The following is a 25,259-nucleotide window of genomic DNA, read 5'->3' as shown; positions in this document are numbered from 1 at the left end:
GTAAGTTAAACAAAAAAAAAGACGCCATGAATGTTAACATTAAATATAATATTGCCATGAAAAGAGAGCGTGCAGAGAACGTTCATGTTTTTAAGACCAGGCTTAAGACCCACCTTTTTGATTTGGCTTTTACCTGATATTAATTATTTGTGTTTTTATTTTTAGTTTTTATCTTATTAATTATGCAATATTTTATTTAGTTGTATTTATTTATTTACTGTATGTATATATGTGTATATATATGTGTGTTTATATATATATATATATATATGTATGTATGTATGTGTATGTATATATATATAAGTGTGTGTATATGTGTATGTGTATGTATATGTGTATGTGTATATATATATGTATATATATATTTTTTTGTATATATATATTTATTTATTTTTTCTGTTACTCTTCATGTGTCTTACTTGTATTTTATTCTTTATCTCTACACATGGTTCGTACTGTTTTGCAAGTTTTATTATTTTTATTTTCCAACGTTCCTAAGACGAGCCATTTGCCTCAGAATTTGGTGCTACGCCCCTGATTACCGATACGAATGCCTGTTACTTGAAATCTTCCCTGATCATTAAATAATGTTCTGATTTTTCCATTATTCATTGAATTATTGATTATGGTTATAAACAGAATAAAACAGAAAAAAGAAAAACAATTTTTAGCAATAAATTGTCTCTTGATGTATCATGACAATTTATTATTAGTTTTTGGTAGTTTGTTTTATCGCCTTTGCAGCACTCTTATTTTTGTTTCCATTTCCTTTATGCCTCCTTTTGCCACCATTTCTCTTGTCTGGGCACTGGCTCTCTCACCTGTCTCTGATTGGCAATCAGGACACATCTGTTCCTGGTTTATGATCAGGATGCTTTATATGCCAGCCCTGTCCCCTGTGCTGTTTCTTTTTGCACTATTTCTTTCTTTTTGTTAATAAATACATTTTACCTACACTCCGCTTGCCAGCTCTGCATCCTGGGGTCCAGACCAACAGCATTCTCATCGAAACATAACACAGCAGATTCCTTTTTATTATGTACAATTGTTTAAAAAAATAAATCATGCAAAATAAGTAAATAATGGCCAATTTGTGAACAATATAAGACAGTATATCCTGTGAATATAACAATATCAATAGTGTAACAATGGGAACAACACAATCAAAAATTACAGATATTTGTGACTACTATACTACTGCACACAATAAATACAATAAGGATAGAAGAGGACTGAAAAATATGTTTCCTCCAGCACTGCAATATATTTGTGAAGGTTGGTTAAAGGAGGGCAAAGGGTACTGGAGGTAGCTCGATGATTTCATCGTCTAATTTTCATTATTGGCCAAAACCCATGTGTGTGTAGTATGTCATTTAAATGAACACTGTAAGAGAGACACAAAGTGAGAAAAAAAACATGGAAACAAAAAAAACAAATGAGGGCTTTTAGACAACGGAGGGGTCTTCGACATGACTCGCTGCTCTGTGAGAAGAGCGATATGTGTGTCTTCAAAACTGTCTAATAAAACCAGAAAAAGATGCTGGATTCGTCACTCGTCACTTTTTTGTAAATGAGTATAGAAAGGGGCCTGATTGAACGCTAAATGTAAGTCGCTAAGTTGACAACACTGATTCCTTGTGCTATGCCTTATTATTCCCTGGCAGACCAGATGCATGATTATAATGCCATCTGCTGTACTGCATTGTAACAAAAAGTTAGTCACAGTTTCCCATCTTTAAGTGTTAATGAGCAGCTCCAGCCACAAATAAATGAATTCAGGGGCAAAAACTGCAATCACATCACGCTCGTAATGATCAGATACAAATACGACCCGTGATATCAATACTGTCAATATTTGGATCGATCAGCCCGCCCCTAGATTGCACCATTTTCTGATCTGTTCTAGTTTGCTGTTGCGCTTTCTCTACTTTTTGTTAGCATCTTGTGTTTTTATTTTTTTTCATTTGCAAACACCTCGTCTTCATTTGCCGCCCTCTTCTTCCTCTTCACAGCTCTATGAACTGGATGGCGACCCAAAAAGAAAAGAGTTTCTGGACGACCTCTTCAGCTTCATGCAGAAAAGAGGTAAGGAGAAACCAAGTTTGAAAATATGTAGCAGAAAGTATTTACTGTATTTTCCGGACTATAGACCACATCTGGGTACAAGCCGCAAATCACTACATTTTAGACGAAAAAATTATTTTTCTATCTATTAACCGCACCGGACTATAAGCCGCAGATATCTACGTTGCAAAATGAGTTATTTACACAGTAAGATTCTGTGAATGTTTATTTACATATTTTATTTGTTTCCAAACGGTTCCTGTAACATGGCAGTCAAACGGCTGATCAAACAAAACAGAAGTCATCGTCATGGACCCACTAGCTGCTGAAGCTAGCTCTCCAATCAGCTAAACAGCCTCATTAACGCCACGGTGATGTTTTGGTGAATTTACTGAGTCATTTGTGAAATTGAAACGACACAAAAAGAATGCCATTAATAATATAATAATGTTAATAATACCAACTAGGAGTGTAACGGTACGTTTATTTGTATTAAACCGTTTCTGTACGGGGGTTTCAGTTCAGTACGGGGTGTACCGAACCAGTTTATAAGCTAAAGTTTAACTAGCTGCTTTGCTTCTTTTGCCTATGTCTCAGCACCCAGCATTGTCCCACCCACACAACCATCTGATTGGTTACATATATCGGTAACAGCCAATCAGCAGTGCGTATTCAGTGCAGTAACAGCCAATCAGCAGTGCGTATTCAGAGCGCATGTAGTTAATACTTCAGCGTCGAGCAGATAGGTGTTTAGCAGGTGAGCATAAGGCAGCGTACTCTCCCCAAAGGATAATAAACATATCCCAGACAACTACTACTAACATCACTATGAGCCCGTTGACCTTCTAGAAACTTAAACTGCAGCTCAGCTCGTTCGCAGTTCTGGCTTGAGGTGAAGGCTAATTTGCTTTTAGCGTAACGTTAGCAAAAATTTGAGGCAGTTTGATGTTGATTAACGTGGGCAGACTTATTGCAGTGTTCCCAATGTTAAAAGCCATTGTTTACAAATTTGGTAAATAAATAACCAAGAAATGTATATTTTGTTGTTTTCTTACTGTCCCGAAAATTAACCGAACCGTGACTTCTATACCGAGGTACGTACTGAACAGAAATTTTTGTGTACCGTTACACTCCTAATGCTAACACAAACACTCGTAAATGTGTTATCATGTTTGTTAATGCTAATGACGCTAGCATCATTACATTATGATAGCACATACAAATATGCATGAAAACACGCCTACAAACATCACACATGGGACGTTTTGGTAAGTATAAACAGTTTTAGTTATATTGTAAAACTTACAAATATGGCTTGTAGTGATGAAGGAAGAATCGCTATGGACGATTAGAAGACGGAACTGCACTCTACTTCCAGTTGTTAATAGCACCAAACGAAAGGACACTGCATCGAATTTGTCCATAAAATGGCGCCATAGCACAGATAGTAAAACACCATCTGTGTTTTTGCTTGTTTTTTTAAATAATTTCTGTTACAGCCCTCAACGAAGAAAAATCCATAAATTAGCAGCTCCATTTTATAGGACGCAGGGTCCCACGTGTAGGAAAAAAGTAACGGCCTATAGTCATTTTCATTCGGCACATGTAGAGATTCTAGTTTAATTTAGCTTCTCAGTTTTTTTTCTTTCAAAAGTGTATTACAATGTTTAACAATACAGTGAGACGCCAAATTGGACTAAATATAGTTTGTATTTGTCTCATGCAGGTTTGAATGTAGAGGGATATCTCAGGCTATGAGTGCCCCAGCTCATGACTTTTACGAGCGCCCCCATTTACGAGTTTCGGGATTTAAGCTTTCTCTCGGTTAATTGTTACGCTTTAAATTGTGAGCAAAAATCGGGTTTATGAGCCTCCCCACCACTAGTTGGCATAGCGAATGCCACAATAAGCAACGTATGATCCAGACAAAACTTACCATACTCGCTAGCATTAGCTTATAACTAGAGCTGGAGATAACTTAGTATTTCCAATCGTCGGAACGAAGAAAGTGAGTGTGAAGGACAGTGCTGGGGGAAAAGAAGTCGATGATATTCATTGAATTAGAGAAAGAAATTGGCAAAAACTTGTTGAAGCAGTTGGAGCATAGCATTGCAAGTCTGCCCCACACCGAAGCAAAATGAGCTGTAGACGTTGAAATAATATCGAAACAGCAGACATTTATCCATGAAAATATGGAGATGCTGCTAATGGTGTGTATGACGGAGAAGCAGCGAGAAGGAGACATCGTTGAAGTCTGCTCTCCAAGTACATTATTAGTACATTACTTATTTTAATTTTTTTTTTTTTAATCAATCCAACAAAACAACACCATAATAATGCAATCCAATTCCAAAACCAAACCCGACCCAGCAACATTCAGAATAGCAATAAACAGAGCAATTGAGAGGACTCACAAACATGACACAGAACAGTCTAAAAGTACTGAAACAAACATGAACATTATCAGCAACAGTATCAATATTAGTAACAATTTCAACATAGCAGTGATTAAAAATCCCTCAATGACATTATCGTTACAGAAATGTATAATTAAAAAAAAATTAAAAATGAACAATAGTGTCACAGTGGCTTAGACTTGCATCGCATCTCATAAACTTGACAACACACTGTGTCCAATATGTTCAACAAAGATAAAATAAGTCATATTTTTGGTTCATTTAATAGTTAAAACTAATTTAAATAATGGATCCCATATTCCAATGTATGACTCATTATTATCTAAACTAAATGCAGTTTTTTCTACTGATATCATCTCCATAGCTTGTGTATACCAGTCAGAATGTGTTGGGACTATCAACATCTATCCATTTTTTTAATATTACCGTTTTTGTTATTATGCATATTGAAAGAAATGCATTTTTACTCTTTGATGACACTTTACTAAATTGATGGAGATCCCCTAGAATACAAATTTGCAGTGTCATTGGGATGATTATATTAAGGAATATGAGTGCTTATTTTGTTGTTTTCAACCATAACTCTTTTATTCTCTGACATTCCCAAAATAAATGACCAAGAGTTGCCCCGGCTGCCTGACACTTTGTACATAACTTGCTATCTACTACACCAATTTTAAACAGCTGAGAAGATGTAAAATACAATCTATTCAGGATCCTTAATTGAGTCAACTTATCTTTAATGCTTCCAAAGGGCTTATTGGCATTTTTCCAAATATCATAGTCTCTTTCATCTAAAATGGTTAAGTCCATCATCCATTTCCGAACACATGCATCATTTGCATTTCTAGTATGGTGTTCATTTATTATTCCATAAAATAGTTAAATTAATTTCTTAATTGTATCTTGTTTAAAAAGTGCATCTTCCAGTTTATTGCTATTTAAAGACATACTTAGTCCATTACTTGATACAACTACTGTTGTTTTGTTTCATTGTATTGTTTTTCATACAGTATTTCTTATCGAAAAGGTATTTGTTTTGTCTCACATTCATGTTACATGTTAAAATGATGCTGTGTTTGGGGGCGGGGGGCAATCCATCCATCCATTTTCTACCGCTTATTCCCTTTGGTGTCGCGGGGGGGCGCTGGTGCCTATCTCAGCTACAATCGAGCGGAAGGCGGTGTACACCCTGGACAAGTCGCTACCTCATCGCAGGGCCAAAATCACCGATTATTTTGATTTTAATTCATTTCGAGGGGCAACATTGTTTCCCTTTTTTTCGAAGTATCCAGCAGTACCACCAGTGTATGTATCTTATATGCGTAGATGTGTGCCTATGGTTTATTCGTTTAACAAAATTACATTAGGCCAAGAAGAGAAAAATGCAGATTTCCCCTGTACACAACTTGAGATTAATGAATATTTGTTTTATTTTATCTTATTTATCACAGTTTTGGGACCCATTATTTCAAACAACTCTTTGTGTCTCCGTTTTTTTTACACATTTCAAATATATTCATATTTGTAATCTACTGAGTGATTCTCAAACTGCGGTGCTTGTGTCACAAATGGTACGTGTAGTAGTACGCCAAATAAACACCTAATTAAAGTACAGTGTTTTATTTTCCTATATAAATTAAAAAAACAGTGTGACTGTTTAAACATAGAGTAATGTTACATTGGCCAAAATTCCTAAAAATCCATCCATCCATCCATTTTCTGCCGCGTATTCCCGTTCGGGGTCGCGGGGGGCGCTGGCGCCTATCTCAGCTACAATCGGGCGGAAGGCGGGGTACACCCTGGACAAGTCGCCACCTCATCGCAGGGCCAACATAGATAGACAGACAACATTCACACTCACATTCACACACTAGGGCCAATTTAGTGTTGCCAATCAACCTATCCCCAGGTGCATGTCTTTGGAAGTGGGAGCAAGCCGGAGTACCCGGAGGGAACCCACGCATTCACGGGGAGAACATGCAAACTCCACACAGAAAGATCCCGAGCCTGGATTTGAACCCAGGACTGCAGGACCTTCGTATTGTGAGGCAGACGCACTAACCCCTCTGCCACCGTGAAGCCCCAATTCCTAAAAATATATTTATTAAATAAAACCTATGCCTTGTTCTATTGAATATGTAGGCCTACTATGTTGCTGTAATTTAAGGCTGGTCATTATGGTGTTTTCTGAGGTGGTACTTGGTGAAAAAAGTTTGAGAACCACTGGTCTACTCTATATCTCATTATATTTAAATAAATGTTATTTTTGTGGTACTCATTGGGCTAAATCTGGGACCCTTTGTGCCATCTGGTGGGTTGATATGACAATAAAGTTCCTTCACACAGGGCAGCACGGAAGAGGGGTTAGTGTGTCTGCCTCACAATACAAAGGTCCTGAGTAGTCCTGGGTTTAATCCCGGGCTCGGGATCTTTCTGTGTGGAATTTGCATGTTCTTCCTGTGACAGTGTGGATTCCCTCCGGCTACTGCGGCTTCCTCCCTCCTCCAAAGACATGCACCTGGGGATAGGTTGATTGGCAACACTAAATTGGCCCTAGTGTGTAAAATTGAGTGTGAATGTTGTTTGTCTATCTGTGTTGGCTCTGCAATGAGGTGGCGAATTGTCCATGGTGTACACCGCCTTCCGCCCGATTGTAGCTGAGATGGGCACCAGCGCCTCCGCGACCCCAAAGGGAATAAGCGGTAGGAAATGGATGGATGAATGGAGTTTTGGGACCCATTATCATTTCAAACAACCTGTTATGTTTCCCTTTTTTTTACACATTTCAAATCTATTCATATTTCTAATCTACCGAGTGATTCTCAAACTATGGGGCTTATGGCACAAATGGTACCCTGGGCTCCGTGTAGTAGTACGCCAAATAAACACCTAATTAAAATACAGTGTTTTATTTTCCTATATAAATTTAAAAAACAGTGTGATTGTTCAAACTGTGAGTAATGCTGCAGTGGCCAAAATTGTTAAAAATATATTTATTATATAAAACTTCTGCCTTGTTTTATTATGGTGTTTTCGGAGGTGGTACTAGCTGAAAAAAGTTTGAGAACCACTGGTCTACTCTATATCTCATTATATGTAAATAAATGTTATTTTTTTTGGTACTCATTGGGCTAAATCTGGAACCTTTCGTGCCACCTGGTGGGTTGATATGACAATAAAGTTCCTTGAATCCTTCACACAAACATATTTTTGTCATTAAACACCTATTGGGTAACCTATATAGTTTTGTTTTGAAGTTTTGTGGCAATTTGTTTGGAACAGGCTGATAGACAATATCCATTAAAAGTGAAGTATATTTTGGAGTGGGAAAAAGATTCAAAGTGAAATTCATTCTGTTCATTTTTCATAAAAGCAGTATTGTTTGATTAGAATGGCAGCACTGAAACTGATTCTTATCTTGTCACATTATGTGCAGCCTGCACGGTCATAGAAATACTGAGGCTCTTTATAGTCTGATACCGAGAGGGAGCTCCATCACATAACCAAGTGCTCATCTTTCACTCGGACGGGTGGGGTTTTCATTCAGTTCAGAGATGAATGCTTTATGATCACAGCCTGGTTCCCAGGATGGGTGCAAAATAAAGGGGACGCATTGTACAAGGGACTGTTTTGCCATTCTATCCTTTATTCCAAACACACGCACACTGATCCACCAAGCAGGATACTGTCTCAATCTACACTAAAAGAAGGAAATAGCGTTTTTGGTTTTTCCAGTTTGTTAACAGAAATGCTTGAGGGAGATGAATAAATACCAGGCACCTTGTTAGTGTGACAAGCGGGCGATTCATAGTTGATTTGGATGCTGTGAGACAAAGAATGTGTATGAAAAAACTGCCACTACATGTTGCAAGTCACGACAGCTGGGCGGGTCTGTTCAGTGTGCTCTGAGGATCAGAGTACACCCTCTGCAGGTTCAGATGTGCAAAATCAGGCGTGGCTGTGGTCTGATCATGTTGGTGTTGCAACCTGCACGCTAACAAGATTATCTTTCGGGGTGTAACGATATTTCTATAACCAGGATTTGATTCATAATCTGGGGTTGTCGATACGATTCAGGGACAATATTAGTTTTTTTTTACAACGATAAGATCCGAAACGCTTCAGTGAGTTGAAATTGATTCAGAAACTTTTTAGCCAAACACCAGACTCACAATACGACATTGCATACTAGACTTCAAAGTTAGATACTCCACATTTTTAGAGCAGGAGTTTGAAATCAATCGATTCACTAGGCTTCCCCTCCCCGAGTCTTGCCACTGAAGTTGAAGTTGGTCCATCATATTTTCCAGAGACTGAACATTTGCCAGCAGTATAACCGCAAGGCTTTGACTTCCTTTGCTAACCATGCTCCCGAAGTCTATAGTCTGCTGCTCCCTGTCTGCCGTCTGGTTAATACAATGCTAGTTTAAAGAATGACTTCAGCATAGCTGCATCAAAAAGTCAGAAAATCCGGCCTATCTTCGCTTTATTAAGGTTGCCAAATCAAAAAAAAAAACATTTTTAGAATATGTTCTTTGACCACTGCACAAGAAGAAACGCAAAACAAGTCAAAGTTGACTCGGAGATCTTGGATTTTTACGTTTACAGTCTTTAATTGTTTAAAAAAGTGCCATAAAGAACTTTATATAAAGTCTGCCGTTCTCAAAGCTGATGTTTTCTTCTCTAATATCGATAAAATCGATTAATTACCTTTTAAAATAATGTTAGATCGATATATATCTTCTAGAACGCCAGCAAGCCGAGCACAGATCGATATTTGTGAGTCATAGTAGTGTAAATCGATCCGTCGATACATCGATCAATTGTTACACCCTTGGTTATCTTCTCATGTCTTGCTCCAGGTACCCCGGTGAATCGTATTCCCATCATGGCCAAGCAGGTCCTGGATCTGTACATGCTCTATAGGCTGGTGACAGAGAAGGGCGGCTTGGTGGAGGTCATCAACAAGAAACTGTGGCGGGAGATCACCAAGGGACTCAACCTGCCTACCTCAATCACCAGTGCAGCCTTCACCCTCCGCACACAGTCAGTACTCACAAACACACGCATGTAATGTCCGCAAGTACCTTTAAAAGTCTTTCTCTCAGTCCCAATACACCCCTCGCCCCACTTTTTAGCCCACAGGTGTCAAAGTCATTTTAGATGGGGGGGTCACATGGAGAAAAATTTACTCCCAAATGGGCCGGACTGGTAAAATCACGGCACGATAACTTAAAAATAAAGACAACTTCCGATTGTTTTCTTTGTTTAAAAATCGAACAAGCAGATTCTGAAAATGTACAAATCATAATGTTGAGATTGATACTATTCGATCTGTATTTGTCGTTATTTGTATTTTCCGAATAAATAATGTTATAATGTTCATCAGTGTTCATTTTCAAGCTATCAAGGTAAAAAAAAAAAAATATCAATCAAATTACAGGTTGTTGTTTATGTAGTTTGCTCATTTTTGTCAACTGGTGCACTGGATTCTTTTTTTTACATATGTAGCATAATCTACAAAGATACAAAGAATTGATATTGCGACATCTAGTGGACATATTTAGAACAGTAAATTTTGGCTCATTTTTATACTTTGCAAACTCATTCCATGGCCAGGATTAAATCTGTACGAGGACCTATAACGGCCCGCGGGCCGTATGTTTGTCACCCCTGATTTAGCCTTATCCAGCACTGTACGGTTGGAACATTTTAGTAGGTTAGGTTGTCCTAGTGTTTGGGTAAAAAAAAGTAACCCGAGAATACAGATTTTAACACTCTCATCGCATTTTTTCCCCCCCAAAAAATACATCCAAAGTGTATCAAAAGAGGGTAACATTTTCACCTAACTGTATAGCATGTTTGAAATAAACTTAAACCATTACCAATGATTGTGAAAGTGTTTGACGTGGAAGTCTTCCCTCTTCTTTTCCTCCATGCCCAGAGGGGTGCGGGGCTCCAGTTTCTCACAACACGGAATAAACAAAGTCTTAGTTGTAAAAGACAGCATTTTTTTTACCACCGCGTTAGTAGCTACAAGGGTTGGTTACCATATTTCCCGCACTATAAGGCGCTCCGATTATAAGGCGCACCTTCAATGAATGGCCTATTTTAATATTTTGTTCATATATAAGGCACACCGCATTATAAGGCGCATAGAATAGATGCTACAGTAGAGGCTGGGGTTACGTTATGCATCCTTTAAATCAGGGGTCGGGAACCTTTTTGGCTGAGAGAGCCATTTAAGCCAAATATTTTAAAATGTATTTCCCTGAGAGCCATATCATATTGTTTAACATTGAATACAACTAAATGTCTGCATTTTAAGTAAGACCAACATTTATAGACTATAATATGTCACAAACTCGCATAGCAGCAGTAGTAGCGACCCCTAGATGCAGGAACCAGGAGAGCGAGGCGCAGGTAAGATGCTTTTAATATCACCAACAGAGGAGAATGAAGCAGTCTTGCATGTACAGTTCTAAACAATAGTCAATCTTTGAGCCCTGAGGAACGCGCAAGATAAGCATAAATAGAAACATGCTGATTGGCAGCAGTTGAGGGGAAAAATCACAGCGCTCAGCGGGACAAACAGGAAATGGCAACAAAATAAAAGCACTGATGGGAAGTAAATACGAAACAAAGAAGCAAAAACAGAAATTAAGTGACATATCTTCACATAATAAGTCTCTTATTCTTTTTAATAACATTTTTATTCGGAAGCGCACCGATGATAAATAAAATCCTTCTTACCATTAATGCGACCTCTTGAACAAGTGCGGTAGAAAACAGATGGGTGGATTAAAATGTATGAGAATGTTTTATATTTTGAATGTAATTTTTAACACTGCGATTACCAGCGGAATTATTCATTACTTATAGTGTTAAGCAATGTCAGCTAAGATTTATCTGAGAGCCAGATGCAGTCATCAAAACAGCCACATCTGGCTCGAGAGCCATAGGTTCCCTACCCCTGCTTTAGATGGAGTTGCGCTAAAGGGAATGTCAACAAAACAGTCAGATAGGTCAGTCAAACTTAATTAATAGATTACAAACCAGCGTTCTGACAACTCCGTTCACTCCCAAAATGAATGAACAGCTGTTTTATTATTTACCCCGATTCAATAAACACGTAAAAAACTGTCTGATACTGTTACGGTAAATCAAACGTTAGTGCAATCACAATATAGTAACACTCGAAATAGTGCAAAGCAATAATATATCAATAACTCACCGTTGCTCAAACGATAATGCCACTCAACACACAAAATAAACATGTAAAGCTCACTTTATTAAGTTATTCCTCATCCACGAATCCCTCAGATTCTTCTTCTTCAGTGTTCGAATCAAACAGTTGGGCGAATACGAAGTCGTCATTAAACGAGTAAATGTTGCTCCTGTTAATGTTAAATTCTCTCGCTGCTGCTCTATTCTCGTGTTCTACTGTGTGACTGATCGCCTTGAGTTTAAACTCGGCACGCTTCCCGCAGTCATATATCCCAGCATGCACCGCGCTCTTCTTCTCCTATGGAGGAAAATGAAATCAGCGGCTGCTTACCGTATTTGTGAGACCTGTTGTGGCTAAATATTGGTCCATATATAAGGGGCCTCGGATTATAAGGCTCACTCTCTGCTTTTGAGAAAATTGTAGGTTTTTAGATGCGCCTTATAGTGCGGAAAATACGGTAGTCTGTTAGTTTCAGTTTATTTTGAACATGCAATACAATTACAACGGAGGGAATATTGAACAACAAATCAATGATTGAAGTGACAAACTTGCCATCCAAACAATGCCCCATTTGTTGACAAATGCATACAGCCATGGAAGCACATTTAATATATTTATTAAGTAGAGGTAACACAAACCAGTGAAAGATTCAAAAGAGCTGCCGTCAGAGCCAACAAACTGTTGGAATGCTAAGTTAGCGTCTTTGTTTAGTTATGTTGATTAATCATCTTGTTTTATTGCATTTTAATTATCATTTAACATGCTTTATTGGAGTTCTTATTCTTGTTTCTGTCAATTTTGATTGCTCTGTCTGCTTTTTTAAACAATTCTATACTTTTTCCATTCAGATACATGAAGTACCTGTACCCGTACGAATGTGAAAAGAGGGGCCTCAGCAACCCCAACGAACTCCAGGCGGCCATTGACAGCAATCGGCGGGAAGGCCGACGGCAGAGCTTCGGCGGCTCTCTCTTCACCTACTCGCCCAACGGCACACCAACCATGCTGTCTTCGCCAAAGCTCTCCACACCCACAATGGGCTTGACAGTGGGCACCAATGGGGCCTCGCTCACCCCCATTCAGAAGATCAGGAAAGGTAGTGTTTAACTATAGCTCGCCAGTTTTTTTCTTTGTCATGGAAAACCTTTTAGACGCATTTTGTTGACAAACTGATCTCTTTCTCACTGAAAGAAGAGAGCGGTCAACCTATCGTGGGACTTGGCATGCCGCGCATACCGGCGGGAGCCTTGGCGGGTCACTCAGTGGCTGCGGTGCAGGCGGCGGCGGCCCAGGCGGCCATGGCAGCTCAGGTGGCGGCTTTGGAGCAGCTGAGGGAAAAGCTCGAAGCTGGTGAGCCACCGGAGAAGAAGATGGCGCTGCCAGCTGAGGAGCACCATCGACTGCTGCAGAGAGCACTGCAACACAACCTGCTGGCCATGACAGCACAGATTCCCCCCATGAACGTCCGCATCAACCAACTAGGTAAGAGCTGGGCAAATATTTTGACTCAGGGAGAGAAAAAAATGTGTCTTGGGGGCCAAAGTGGATGTGTGTCTAAATTATATGTACACATTTGGGTCGCTTTTTTTCAGGAACACTAAAACCAAAAGTCACAATGTCCGATAGAATTCTAAAAACGTTATGACAAACCATCTACAAAAAAAAACGGAATTGAATTTTACAGTTTTTTGCTGAATGGGACACAAAAAATGTACATTAAAATAAAGAAAGTGGGATTTACAATATTAAAGGCCTACTAAAATGAGATGTTCTTATTTAAACGGGGATAGCAGGTCCATTCTATGTGTCATACTTGATCATTTTGCGATATTGCCATATTTTTGCTGAAAGGATTTAGTAGGGAAATCGACGATAAAATTCGCAACTTTTGGTCGCTAATAAAAAAGCCTTGCCTTTACCGGAAGTAGCAGACGATGTGCGCGTGATGTCACGAGTTGCAGGGCTCCACACATATTCACATTGTTTATAATGGGAGCCACCAGCAGTAAGAGCAATTCGGACCAAGAAAGCGACAATTTCCTCATTAATTTGAGCGAGGATGAAAGATTTGTGGATGAGGATATTGATAGTGAAGGACTAGAAAAAAAATAATAAAATAAAATAAAAAGCGACGGCTCCGGGCGGCGGCAGTGTGAGCGTTTCAGATGTAATTAGACACATTTTACTAGGATACACTGTAATTCTGGAAGATCCCTTATCTGCTTATTGTTTAAATAGTGTTTTATTGAGATTGTAAAGACATACCTCGAGGTCGGATGGCTGCGCTGAACACGCAGTGTCTCAGAGAGAAGCCGAGGAGCCAAGCTCACAGCTGCCTTTTAAACAGCTACTGCAGGAGGACGAATAATCCATTGATGTCTCCGGTAAGATATATATCACAATTTTCCCATCCAAAAACATGCTGGTTGACGTAGAGAAACATGTTCACTTGACCGCAGCTTCACAACAAACAAAGAAACACCGGCTGTGTCTCAGTGCTAAAGACAGCTGCAATCCACCGCTTTCCACCAACAGCATTGTTCTTTATAGTCTCCATTATTGATTGAACAAATTGCAAAAGATTCAGCAACACAGATGTCCAAATTACTGTGTAATTGCGCTATGAAAAGAGACGACTTTTAGCTGCTAGTAGTGCTGATCTAGTATGTCCCCTCCAACTCGAAACGTCACAAACACACGTCATCAAACTCTTCATCATTCCGCGACGTTTTCAACAAGAAACTCCACGGGAAATTTAAAATTGTAATTTAGTATACTAAACCGGCCGTATTGGCATGTGTTGCAATGTTAATATTTCATAATTGATATATAAACTATCAGACTGCGTGGTCGGTAGTAGTGGGTTTCAGTAGGCCTTTAACTATGAACAATAAAACACTGAATATTAACAACATATGAACGTCGCTCCTCGATAACTGTGTATCTTTTACAATCAAGCAAAACACAACAAAAATGCAAAAAACACCAAAATTGGAATGCAAAGGGTAATAAACACCTACAATATGATCTATTATATTATATCAAAGAACTGCTCACCCCCAAATCCTCCACACGACACCTCCGCTCCAAACAGGCTAACCTCCTCCAACCTCCAAGGACAAAGCTACGAACTATGGGAGACCGGGCTTTCTGCTCCGCTGCTCCCAGTCTGTGGAACGCTCTTCCTGACCACCTGAGGGCACCTCAGACTGTGGATGCTTTTACAAAAGGCTTAAAAAAACATCTTTTTTTTTAAAGTCTTTTTATAGATATGCATGCTGGTTCTAGCTATTGGGCTGTTTCTAGTTTTATATTGTATTTATTTTTATTATCTTATTATTATTATTATTACCATTTTCACACTGTGGCATTTTGAGGTTGTTTGCTCAACGTAAAGTGCTTTTTTACAAATAAAATCAATTGTTATATTATTATGTGAAAAATGGAAAATGTTGATCAAAAAGGCACAATGTAAAGAGAAAAACCTCAAATGTTGATAGTAATATCTAATAATAACAGAGATTTGTCTTTTTTTTTTAGCATTTTTACCGTACACCCCAATGGGCAATTTAGAAAAAAACGTTAACACGTTTTGAGCAAATTGGTGGCATGCATTAAAACTTTTTTTTAAATGTCCTGGTATTATTAAATTTTGACAATAATATTGCATTTTTGTCCTTTTTAAAGTTTATTTAAAAATATATAAGCAGGTAATTTGCGATGCTTAATCAAAATGCTGTGTGATAATAGGATTTTTGACAGCACTTATTAAAAATATGAAATGACATAGTGATGGTACGTAAATCTTGCTAAACTAAACCAAAAAAAAAGCTACCTTCATTTTTGATATTTAAACTATTTCAATTGCATCCAAGCATGCTTGTCATCGGGTTCAACAACTATGATTGTGAAAATAAATAGACCGAAAGAGAAACTGCAGGGTGTTTCATTAACAATGTGAACTTCTCGTAGCATGTAATCAGAGAGCACAATTAACGAGTCATATATTCCCTGTGCTCTATTTTTTTTCACCTGTGTTTATCTACATTTCATGTATTCATTGTATTGCTTTAATTATGTTGTCTTTTATTTTATTGCTATTTGTTGTTGGTATTTCATACCTTACCTATGAACTACAATTGAAAAATTGATTTATGGCTTACAGCCTAACACTTAATTAAATAAACGCATTGAAATTGACAAATGTAACTTAGCAACATGAAAAAAGCTTTTTTCTTCATAGCTGTTGTTTTTTCTCTTTTTGGGCCGTTTCACCTCAGAATTTACCTGACATGCTTTCCACATATTCTTCGGTTGGTTTCAGTTAGTATCTTAAGACATGCTTGACATGTTACCACAAACCTCAGCACCTGAAGGTGAGATAGTGGGCCTGCAAATTGACCTGTTTAGCGCATGGCATGCAAACAGAAATGTCTGTGGGAGATTCCCACCCTCTGCTAGTTGACACTTTGTCCCCTTTGTTGGTTTCATGTCTGCAGATGTCTCAAGTATCGATTTCACATGAACACCTTTGAGTCTTTGGTCCAACTTTTGGTTTGGTTTAACTAATACATCTTTTCTGTTTTGTGCTTTAGATAGTAGACAGGACTCGGCCATGAACCTCACCACCAATGGCACAAACAGCATCAGCATGTCAGTGGAGCTCAATGGAGTCATGTACACTGGTGAGTTTCTCTTTCCTTTGGCACTTATGCTGCATCTACACTAAGCCGGCTAAGGTTATACAGGGTAAATCCCAACTAACCTTATCCTTGTTCATACGCACACAATGCCATCGTTTAAGATCCCTTCCCCCTGCGTCCGCCTATGTCAGGGGTGTCCAAACTTTTTCCACTTAGGGCCGCACACTGTAAAATCAAAGCAAGCGGGGGCAATTTTGATATATTTTATTTTAAAAAACAATACAATATATGTATAAAAAATATACATTTCGGCCTCCACTCAGTCTTGATCCCAGAGACTCCAAAGGGTTTTGGTCAACAAAATATTAAAAATGTGTCATTATTCAGTATTATTATTTTTATTATTATTCAACTTTTAAAGGCTTACTGAAACCCACTACTACCCACCACGCAGTCTGATAGTTTATATATCAATGATGAAATATTAACATTGCAACAAATGCCAATACAGCTTAATTTACTAAATTACAATTTTAAATTTCCCGGGAGTTTCGTCTTGAAAACGTTGTGTAATGATGACGTGTAGGCAAGACGTCACGCGTTTTTAGGAAGTATGAGCGCTGCACACACACACAGGTAAATGTCGTCTGCTTTAACGGCATAATTATACAGTATTTTGGACATCTGTGTTGCTGAATCTTTTGCAATTTGTTAAATTAATATTGGAAAAAGTGACAGTAGAAAGATGTTGGGAAACTTTAAGCCTTTAGCCACACAAACACACGGTGATTCCTTGTTAAAAATTCCCGGAGGTGAGAATTTACTATGGCTCAGTGCGCGGTCAAGCGAACATGGATCCAGACCAAATGTCAACCAGCAGGTTTCGGTGAGAAAATTGTGGTTAAAAGGTCGCTTCTTACCGGAGAAAAGCTGAGCTTGGGCCGTCCATGAAGCTGCCGTCGACTCCCCTGAGACACTGCGCGTCAAGACACCCGTGGAGACACCCTTCCGACTATCAGGTACTATTTAACTCACTAAAACACTAGCAATACAATAGAAAGATAAGGGATTTCCCAGAGTTATCCTAGTAAATGTGTTTAAAAACATCGGAATCTGTCCCAATGCAATCGCGTTTTTGTTTATTGTAACTCGTTTTTTGTTTTTTTTTTTGTTTTTTTTCTAGTCCGTCGCTATCAATATCCTCAAACACGAATCTTTCATCCTCGCTCAAATTAATGGGGAAATGGTCGTTTTCGTGGTCCGAATAGCACTTTTTGTTGGAGGCTACCATTAAAAACAATGTTAATATGTGAGGAGCCCCCACACGTGCGACGTCATCGTCTGCGATTTCCGGTAGAGGCAGGGCTTTTCTCTTAGTACCGACAGTTGCAAACTTTATTGTGGATGTTCTCTACTAAATCCTTTCAGCAAAAATATGGCAATATCGCAAAATGATCAAGTATGACACATAGAATGGACCTGCTATCCCTGTTAAATAAGAAAATCTCATTTCAGTAGGCCTTTAAATCCGTAGATCAACATTAGGTCCATCTGTCAATATAATGATTTTAAAGATTTAAGTTGTATGCTCTTTTCGTCACAAAAAAACCTGTTTTTTATGGAAAAATCACAAAATATGCTATATTTTTCTCCCAATAATTTTTTTAAGTGGAATATTTGAGATGATATAATAATTGGAGCATTAATAAGGTCAATAACTCATAATACCATTGATTTTAATTCATTATTATTTTTGGAGCAATGACACTTAAAAACAAATCACACTGAAATTATTTGGGATCCAAAAGGGTCATACTCTTTAAAGTTAAAAAAAATAAATTATACATTTTTTTACTGTTTAACACAATAATCTCGAGATCACTTCAGATCTATCCGTCAATCATAAGTTTTATTGTTTATGTTTTTTGTTTGTTCGTTTTAGGCCCTTCTTTAAAAAAACAGCTCAGTTATTTATATGGCAAACACAAAATATGCAACATTTTCCCCAAATATTATCTAAACGTGGAAAATTTAACGTGACGTAATAGGAGCCTTGAATAGGTCAATAATTCATAATGACATTGATTTTGATTCATTATTATTTTTTAAAGAAAGAAACAGCCTGCATGGCAGCTTTGTGTTAGTAGAGTAAACATTGCAACATTTTCTTGTTACATTTCACCCGTTGGCTCCTTTATACCACTTTTTACGTTTTAAAAAATGTTCAATCGTATTTTTACAATGTGCCGTGGGGCCGTTAAAAAATTACCTGCGGGCCGCACTTTGGACACCCCTGGCCTATGCAATGCAACCAAGTACACATGTGCATTAAATGTGCACGTCATTGTTAGCTCTGACCAAATTTGTAAACAATTTGCTGTGCACTTCTCTTCAGTGTGAAGAACTGCCCTTTACTACATTTGTTTGCAGTGGCGCGATAATATGTGCATCTGCCATTTTCCGCGCATGTGTACGAGGTCGCATTGCGCCGGCGGACGGAAGGGGGAGAGGGTCTTAAACGATGGCACTGTGTGTGCGTGTGCGTGTGTGTGTGTGTGTGTGTGTGTGTGTGTGTGTGTGTGTGTGTGTGTGTGTGTGTGTGTGTGTGCGTGTGTCTGTGTGTGTGTGTGTGTGTGTGTGTGTGCGTGTGTCTGTGTGTGTGTGTGTGTGTGTGTGTGTGTGTGTGTGTGTGTGTGTGTGTGTGTGTGGACAGGGATAAGGTTAGGTGGGATTTACCCTGTATAACCTCATCCGGCTTAGTGTAGAAGCAGCTTAAGGCATTCAATAGTCTTTATAAGTCTGATTTAGACATTATTCCTCTGATTTTGAAAATGTTTTAGGTGGTAAAAAGCTGCAGATTTTATTGAATTAAGATAGCTGTTAATGTTCAGGTCTGAGTAGGGCTGGGCGATATGGCCTTTTATTAATATCTCAATATTTTTAAGCCATGTCACGATACACAATATATATCTCGATATTTTGCCTTAGCCTTGAATTAACACTTGATGCATATAATCACAGCGGTATGATGATTCTATGTGTCTACATTAAAACATTCTTGTTCGTAATGCATTAATATATGCTCATTTTAAACTTTCATGCAGAGAGGGAAACCACAATTAAGTCAATTTACCAATATTGTGTTTATTAAACAGTTATTAAGCAGTGGCACAAACATACTTGTCATTTGAAACAGAAAGTGCTAGATTCTCAGAGACATTTTAAAACAAGCTATGAGTGCACTTTAGTGCATGATGTCACTAAGATGACATATCAAAACAACAATAAATTAAAGTGCACTTTTTGTACAGAACGCCACTACAATAATTTAAAACAAATAAAGTGCACTTTTGTGCATGATGTCACACAAGATATTTCAATAACTGTCAAATAAAAATGAGCTGCATAATAGGAAATCAAATGGTTTCTCCTTCGCTCTGTGGTAGGTTCCTGCGGACAATATTTCCTTCTGTTGTTGACTAATTTTTTCATATGGTATTGATCTGGAAATGGTTACTTCGGCATTTTGTTGGTGTGGCACCAAACGGAGATGTTGACATACAGTTTCAAGCACTCTTCATTCTCTAGCGCGTGACTTTTCAAATGATGCTACAAATTAGCAGTAGGTGTTACTTTTTGTAGCTACGCTTTAGCCACATACTTGTTCGACATATTCCCACATGAAGCCAAACCACCACCAGACGATGGACCCCCTGCTGTTTTTCTTGGGAATTAATTCTTCCTCCATTTGTCACCAGATTCGCACCTTCTCTCTCTCGTATTACCACTTGCACCACTCCGCTACCATCACAGCTAATGTTGCCCATGCTGCTACCTCTCTGCTCAACGAGGACGTATGACGCGACAATACGTGACGTATGTAAAAAGGTGCGCTTGTTTTACGTCTCTGTGAAAAGGAGAAACAACAAAGAGTGAGAAACGCCTGTAGTGTAATGCCCGCAGCTAAAAGCAACTGCCGTGAGAACGTATACTCGAATAGCACGATATAGTCATTTTCTCTATCGCACAGAGACAAACCCGCGATATATCGAGTACCGTATTTTTCGGATTATAAATCGCTCCGGAGTATACGTCGCACCGGCCGAAAATGCATAATAAAGAAGGGAAAAAACATATATACGTCGCACTGGAGTATAAGTCGCAATTTTGGGGGAAATTTGTTTGATAAAATCTAACACCAAGAATAGACATTTGAAAGACAATTTAAAATAAATAAAGAATAGTGAACAACAGGCTGAATAAGTGTACGTTATATGACTCATAAATAACCAACGGAGAAGGTGCCTGGTATGTTAACGTAACATATTATGGTAAGAGTCATTCAAATAACTATAACATATAGAACATGCTATACGTTTACCAAACAATCTGTCACTCCTAATCGATAAATCCGATGAAATCTTTTTCCTTGATGTCGCTAAACAACTCTGCCAACTCCAAAGGTATGCGCCGCTTCCTCTTGTCGTTTTCTGCTACATATTTCACTACGACCAGCCTGTAATCTCCAGTACATGATTTCCTTTCCGGTGTCATTTTTGTTCAGCCCTTCTCAGTTTTTATAAGTTACCGCCAACGTTGAAATTATCCATTTTAATAGCTACGGCAGGAGCATATAGCAGTTAACATCCCATGACCCACAATGCACTTCTGCCATGACCCTCCCCCACCGAATTCTTTTTTGTTGGCGTGTGTGTGACGATTGCTGACGTGTGTGTGACGATTGCTGACATTTTCTTCGTCTCTTCAGCAAATGAGATAAATAATATTATTTAATATTTTACGGTAATGTGTTAATAATTTCACACATAAGTCGCTCCGGAGTTTATGTCGCACCCCCGGCCAAACTATGAAAAAAACTGCGATTTATAATCCGAAATATACGGTATATTGATATATCCCCCAGCCCTAGGTCTGAGTCCATTCCTTAAGTTTGGTGATCTGAATCAAATTTGATGTCTAAACAAGCACGTTTGTGTGCACGCCACAATGCATGAAGCTCATGATTTGACGCTTTGACCTTGTTTATCCAACATTGTAAGAAACGACATAATCCATCATAGGTCTCTTTTAATGAAAAGTGTAATTCCTCTGCTTTTAAAAATGAATCACTTGACAGCACTCGTTTTAAGTAAAGTGAATGCCTCCCGGTTTCTAACGTCTCTTTGCCTTGCAGGTGTCCTTTTTGCTCAGGCAGCAGCTGGGTCAGCCCCGTCGGGCGCGTCTCTCTCCAGCAGGGCTGTGGGCAGTCGCCTCGCATCTCAACCGCCACCACAGCAGCAGCAGCAAAACATACCTACCTCAACCTCCAACAACCCAGTGTCTTAACAAAGCCTCAGCCTTTCCTCCTTTTATTTTTTTTTTTTTTTTTATCTTTTTTTAGATATCATGCTAAGTAAAGCCAAAAAACAAGCTCATTTTCTACATAGTCTATGCCAAAAAAAAAAACAACAACAACAACGAAACCTACACAAAGACACAAACTGTAAGTCAATCACTTGAAACACACACTCAGGTTTCCTGTCATCAATTCACCTCTTTTGTTCTTCATAGTCAACGATCATTTTGGAGGCGAGCCTCCACACAGAGAGCCAGTATGTGTAAAAGACGTGTGTATGTACAACCTGTGAATTATTTATTTCTGCATACATGTACAGTTAATGGAAGAACAAAAGAGAAAGGGGGGCATGCACTGTTTACACTCACAAACACAGCTACTGACAGTAATGTTTTACATTCTCTTTATTTTACTATATATCTATATTATTTTTATCATTTAAATCTTTATCAATCCTCTCACTGCAGGGGGTGGGGGGAGAAATCATCTATATATTTAGAGGTCTATAGAAAAAGTACAGAATATCTTCTATTTTTAATCAGAAAAGCTTTAAAAAGTATATATGGTTTCTCTGGGCGTATAACAATGCACCATTATGACCTACGTCTGTGGAAAACCAGAGACCTTATTCACACGGCGGCTGTTTTTCCAGCAGTCTTGTGCTCCTGTTTTGTGGAACGAGACCGGCGTGACAAGTCTCGAATCTCAAACAGGAGGATTTTTAGGACTGTAATGTTTATTTCTATTAATATATCGGGCCAGACGAGGTGATGGCGCGACGTCCCTGCGGAATTCACGCTGTGTTGACGTCTCCGGTTTTGCAGTAAAGCGTCAAGCTTAGTCTTAGTCCTGGATGACTGTTCCTGCAAGTACATTGGTACCTCGGTTTACGGTAGTAATCAAAATCGGATGAAATCTGAAGCAATTACAGATCATCCAAATCCGGTCCGATGAATCCCATTCACACACCCCAAAATATGTCCAAAAAACACATTCTATAGTTTTTTTCATTAATTAAATAGTTTCTTCTTTATCATAGTGCTTGAACTTGCAACTTTCTTTGGCCCCATGGGGACTTACTTTGCATTTCTACTAGCGACTGAGTCACCAACGTATTCGATTGTGGGGATGATACACCCCAAATAAGCGCAATATCTAAGCCGTGCAATAACCTAGATCGGCGGTCCTCAAACTTTTCTCACCAAGTAACACCTCGGAAAACACTTGCCTCTCCAATATTAAAATACAGTAGCGTAATAAGCCTATGTATTCATTAAAAACAAGGCATATGTTTTATTGAACAAGTGTATTTAATATTTTTGGTAACATTACGTACAGTTTGAACAGTAACAACGTGTCTGAATATACAAAAAAAATAAAACACTGTACTTTAATCAAGTGATTATTTGGGGTACCGCTACTGGTACCCGTACCAGAGTTTGACAATCACTGGCCTAGGTGCAGTGGAAAATGTATCAACTTAATTATTTGTTAAACAAGGTTCATAAATTGAAAAGTTTGTATATTGAAGCAAAGTTCTCCATAATAAACGTGAAGAATGGGTTAACATGAATTGATTTACGTGGACCCCAACTTAAACAAGTTGAAAAACTTATTGGGGTGTTACCATTTAGTGGTCAATTGTACGGAATATGTACTGAACTGTGCAATCTACTAATAAAAGTTTCAATCAATCAATCAAGCCTCGACAAAGGTCCACATTTTAGTCAAAGTTTAAACACAATATAAAGCACTATACAGCTCTGTGTGTCAAACATACATAACAAAGGGACGATGAATCAACTTTCTATTCAAAAACAAAACAACAACTCGCTGAGCTGTCCTCATATCCAGCCGCCCTGCCGACACGCACACACACGGCCACTAGCCCTGTGGCGCACTCACAGTTCAAAATCACAAAACTCCTTAACTTTAACCGCCAGGTGGCTACAGTGACTTTGTAATAGAAAAAAAAAATGTCACCTCGTTGGTTATTCTCATCGGCGGGTACAGGGGAGGAAGTGTCGACAACGCTGTGGATACTCCATGAACGTTTCAAACCACACATCCCTCGTCCATCGCTTTCTTTGAGCTTGCATAACGAGAAAAATGCGGTAAAAAGGCTAATATGAGCACTTCAAAAGCACACAAAGTAGCACAGCAGTTGCGCTGCTTGGCACAAAATGGGCAGATGGAATGTTTGTACACTGAGACAAGGTTCGTACAACAAAGAATACTAAGTTTGTATAATGAAGGGTTTGTAAATCCTTGTTCCACTGTGTATGAAAAACAGGGCAAATGTTCACAGGAAAAGCGAGGTACCATTGTACTTGTCCTACTAAGAATGTTCTCAGGTGTCCGGTTGGCGAATCGTCGTGTTTGCAAAGCGGGAAAAGATCACTTCCGATCGTTTGAATATCTGTTTTTAAGCTTGTCTTTCTCGTGAAGTGATTGTCTTAAGGTCCGATGCATGTGCGTGTTTGTGGATGAAGCATAAAGGAAACATTTCCTTTCCGTCCATCCGCTTTAACGGTCCTTGTTGCCGCGGAGACGCTCCAATGGACGATCAAGGGTCAGGACGGCTGTGCTTCAGAGGACCCCGGTGGTGGTTTTTAGCTCATATCTGCCGCTTTCTTGTTGCTTTTCGGTGTGTTTTTATAGATGTCAGATACATTTATTTGTTGTGTTTTTCGTTTGGCATTACTTTGATCCAAGTGCTTCTTACACAGCCCGTGCTGCTTGGAGGACACAACAGAGACGGTCTCTGGCCTCCTCGGACGCAGGCGCTTTTGAAAATGTCTTTGCAGTTTGAGCGAGCTCAGTTATTCAACGTCGTGACCTTTTTTTTGTTTTTACCTCTCTTGTTAAAGATTTTCCCTCATCTCGTACCACACTACGCCAAACAACTTCATTCGTACTAAAGCTAAGGTTTGTGTTTTGAGGCCTTAAACAGTATGACAGTCTTTTTTTCTTTTTTTTTGTTACTTGTTTTAGGCAAATATCACCAGATGCTGTTTTGATCCGGGCTTTGCTTTTCTTACGACCACCAGCAGCTACACAAACATGGCCGCCCTTTTCTGTGCTCAGAGAGTCCGCTGTGCTGCTGTCATGCTTTGATTGTACCTTGGCTGGTTTTATTACTTCAGGGAAAGACAAAACTGAACTTAGGGAGCATCGGGGTCGCACTGGACGTCGTACAATTACGGCAATTAAGTTGACGTTCTACTACGATCATAAATGTATATACGCTATAATGCCAAAAGTATTTGGTCACCTGCCTTTACTCACATATGAACTTGAAGTGGCATCCCATGGAATTGTCCAATATGTTTTGGTATCCTGGAGCATTCAAAATTCATTTCACTGGAACTAAAGGGTCGAGCCCAACTCCTGACAAACAACCCCACACCATAATTCTTCCTCCACCAAATTTCACACAATGTATCGTTCTCCTGGCAACCTCCAAAGCCAGACTGGTTCATCAGATTGCCAGATGGAAAAGCTTGACTCACCAGTCTAGAGTCCAGTGGCGACGTGCTTTACTCGAC

The 25,259-nt window shown here is 38.8% G+C and overlaps 1 protein-coding gene across 2 annotated transcripts in view; it reads left to right on the top strand.

The window, feature by feature from the left end:
• Positions 1–23,534, top strand: part of arid3a (AT-rich interactive domain 3A) — a 140,478-nt gene extending 116,944 nt beyond the window's left edge. The window contains exons 4-9 of one of the 2 annotated variants that reach the window (XM_061883437.1): positions 2,013–2,085; positions 9,347–9,530; positions 12,561–12,808; positions 12,907–13,194; positions 16,308–16,397; positions 21,550–23,534. In XM_061883437.1, the coding sequence (XP_061739421.1) occupies positions 2,013–2,085; positions 9,347–9,530; positions 12,561–12,808; positions 12,907–13,194; positions 16,308–16,397; positions 21,550–21,701 (1,035 nt within the window). In that variant the 3' untranslated portion in view covers positions 21,702–23,534. Of the gene's footprint in view, positions 1–2,012; positions 2,086–9,346; positions 9,531–12,560; positions 12,809–12,903; positions 13,195–16,307; positions 16,398–21,549 lie in introns of both variants that reach the window. The other variant, XM_061883436.1, reaches the window with a different exon arrangement.
• The last annotated feature ends 1,725 nt before the right edge of the window (positions 23,535–25,259 follow it).

This window comes from Nerophis ophidion, linkage group LG22 (genome assembly GCF_033978795.1).
Source record: "Nerophis ophidion isolate RoL-2023_Sa linkage group LG22, RoL_Noph_v1.0, whole genome shotgun sequence".
In the NCBI taxonomy this organism is placed as follows: Eukaryota; Metazoa; Chordata; class Actinopteri; order Syngnathiformes; family Syngnathidae; genus Nerophis; species Nerophis ophidion.
Note: the sequence above shows the minus strand (reverse complement) of the source record. Positions and strands in the feature narration are given on the sequence as shown.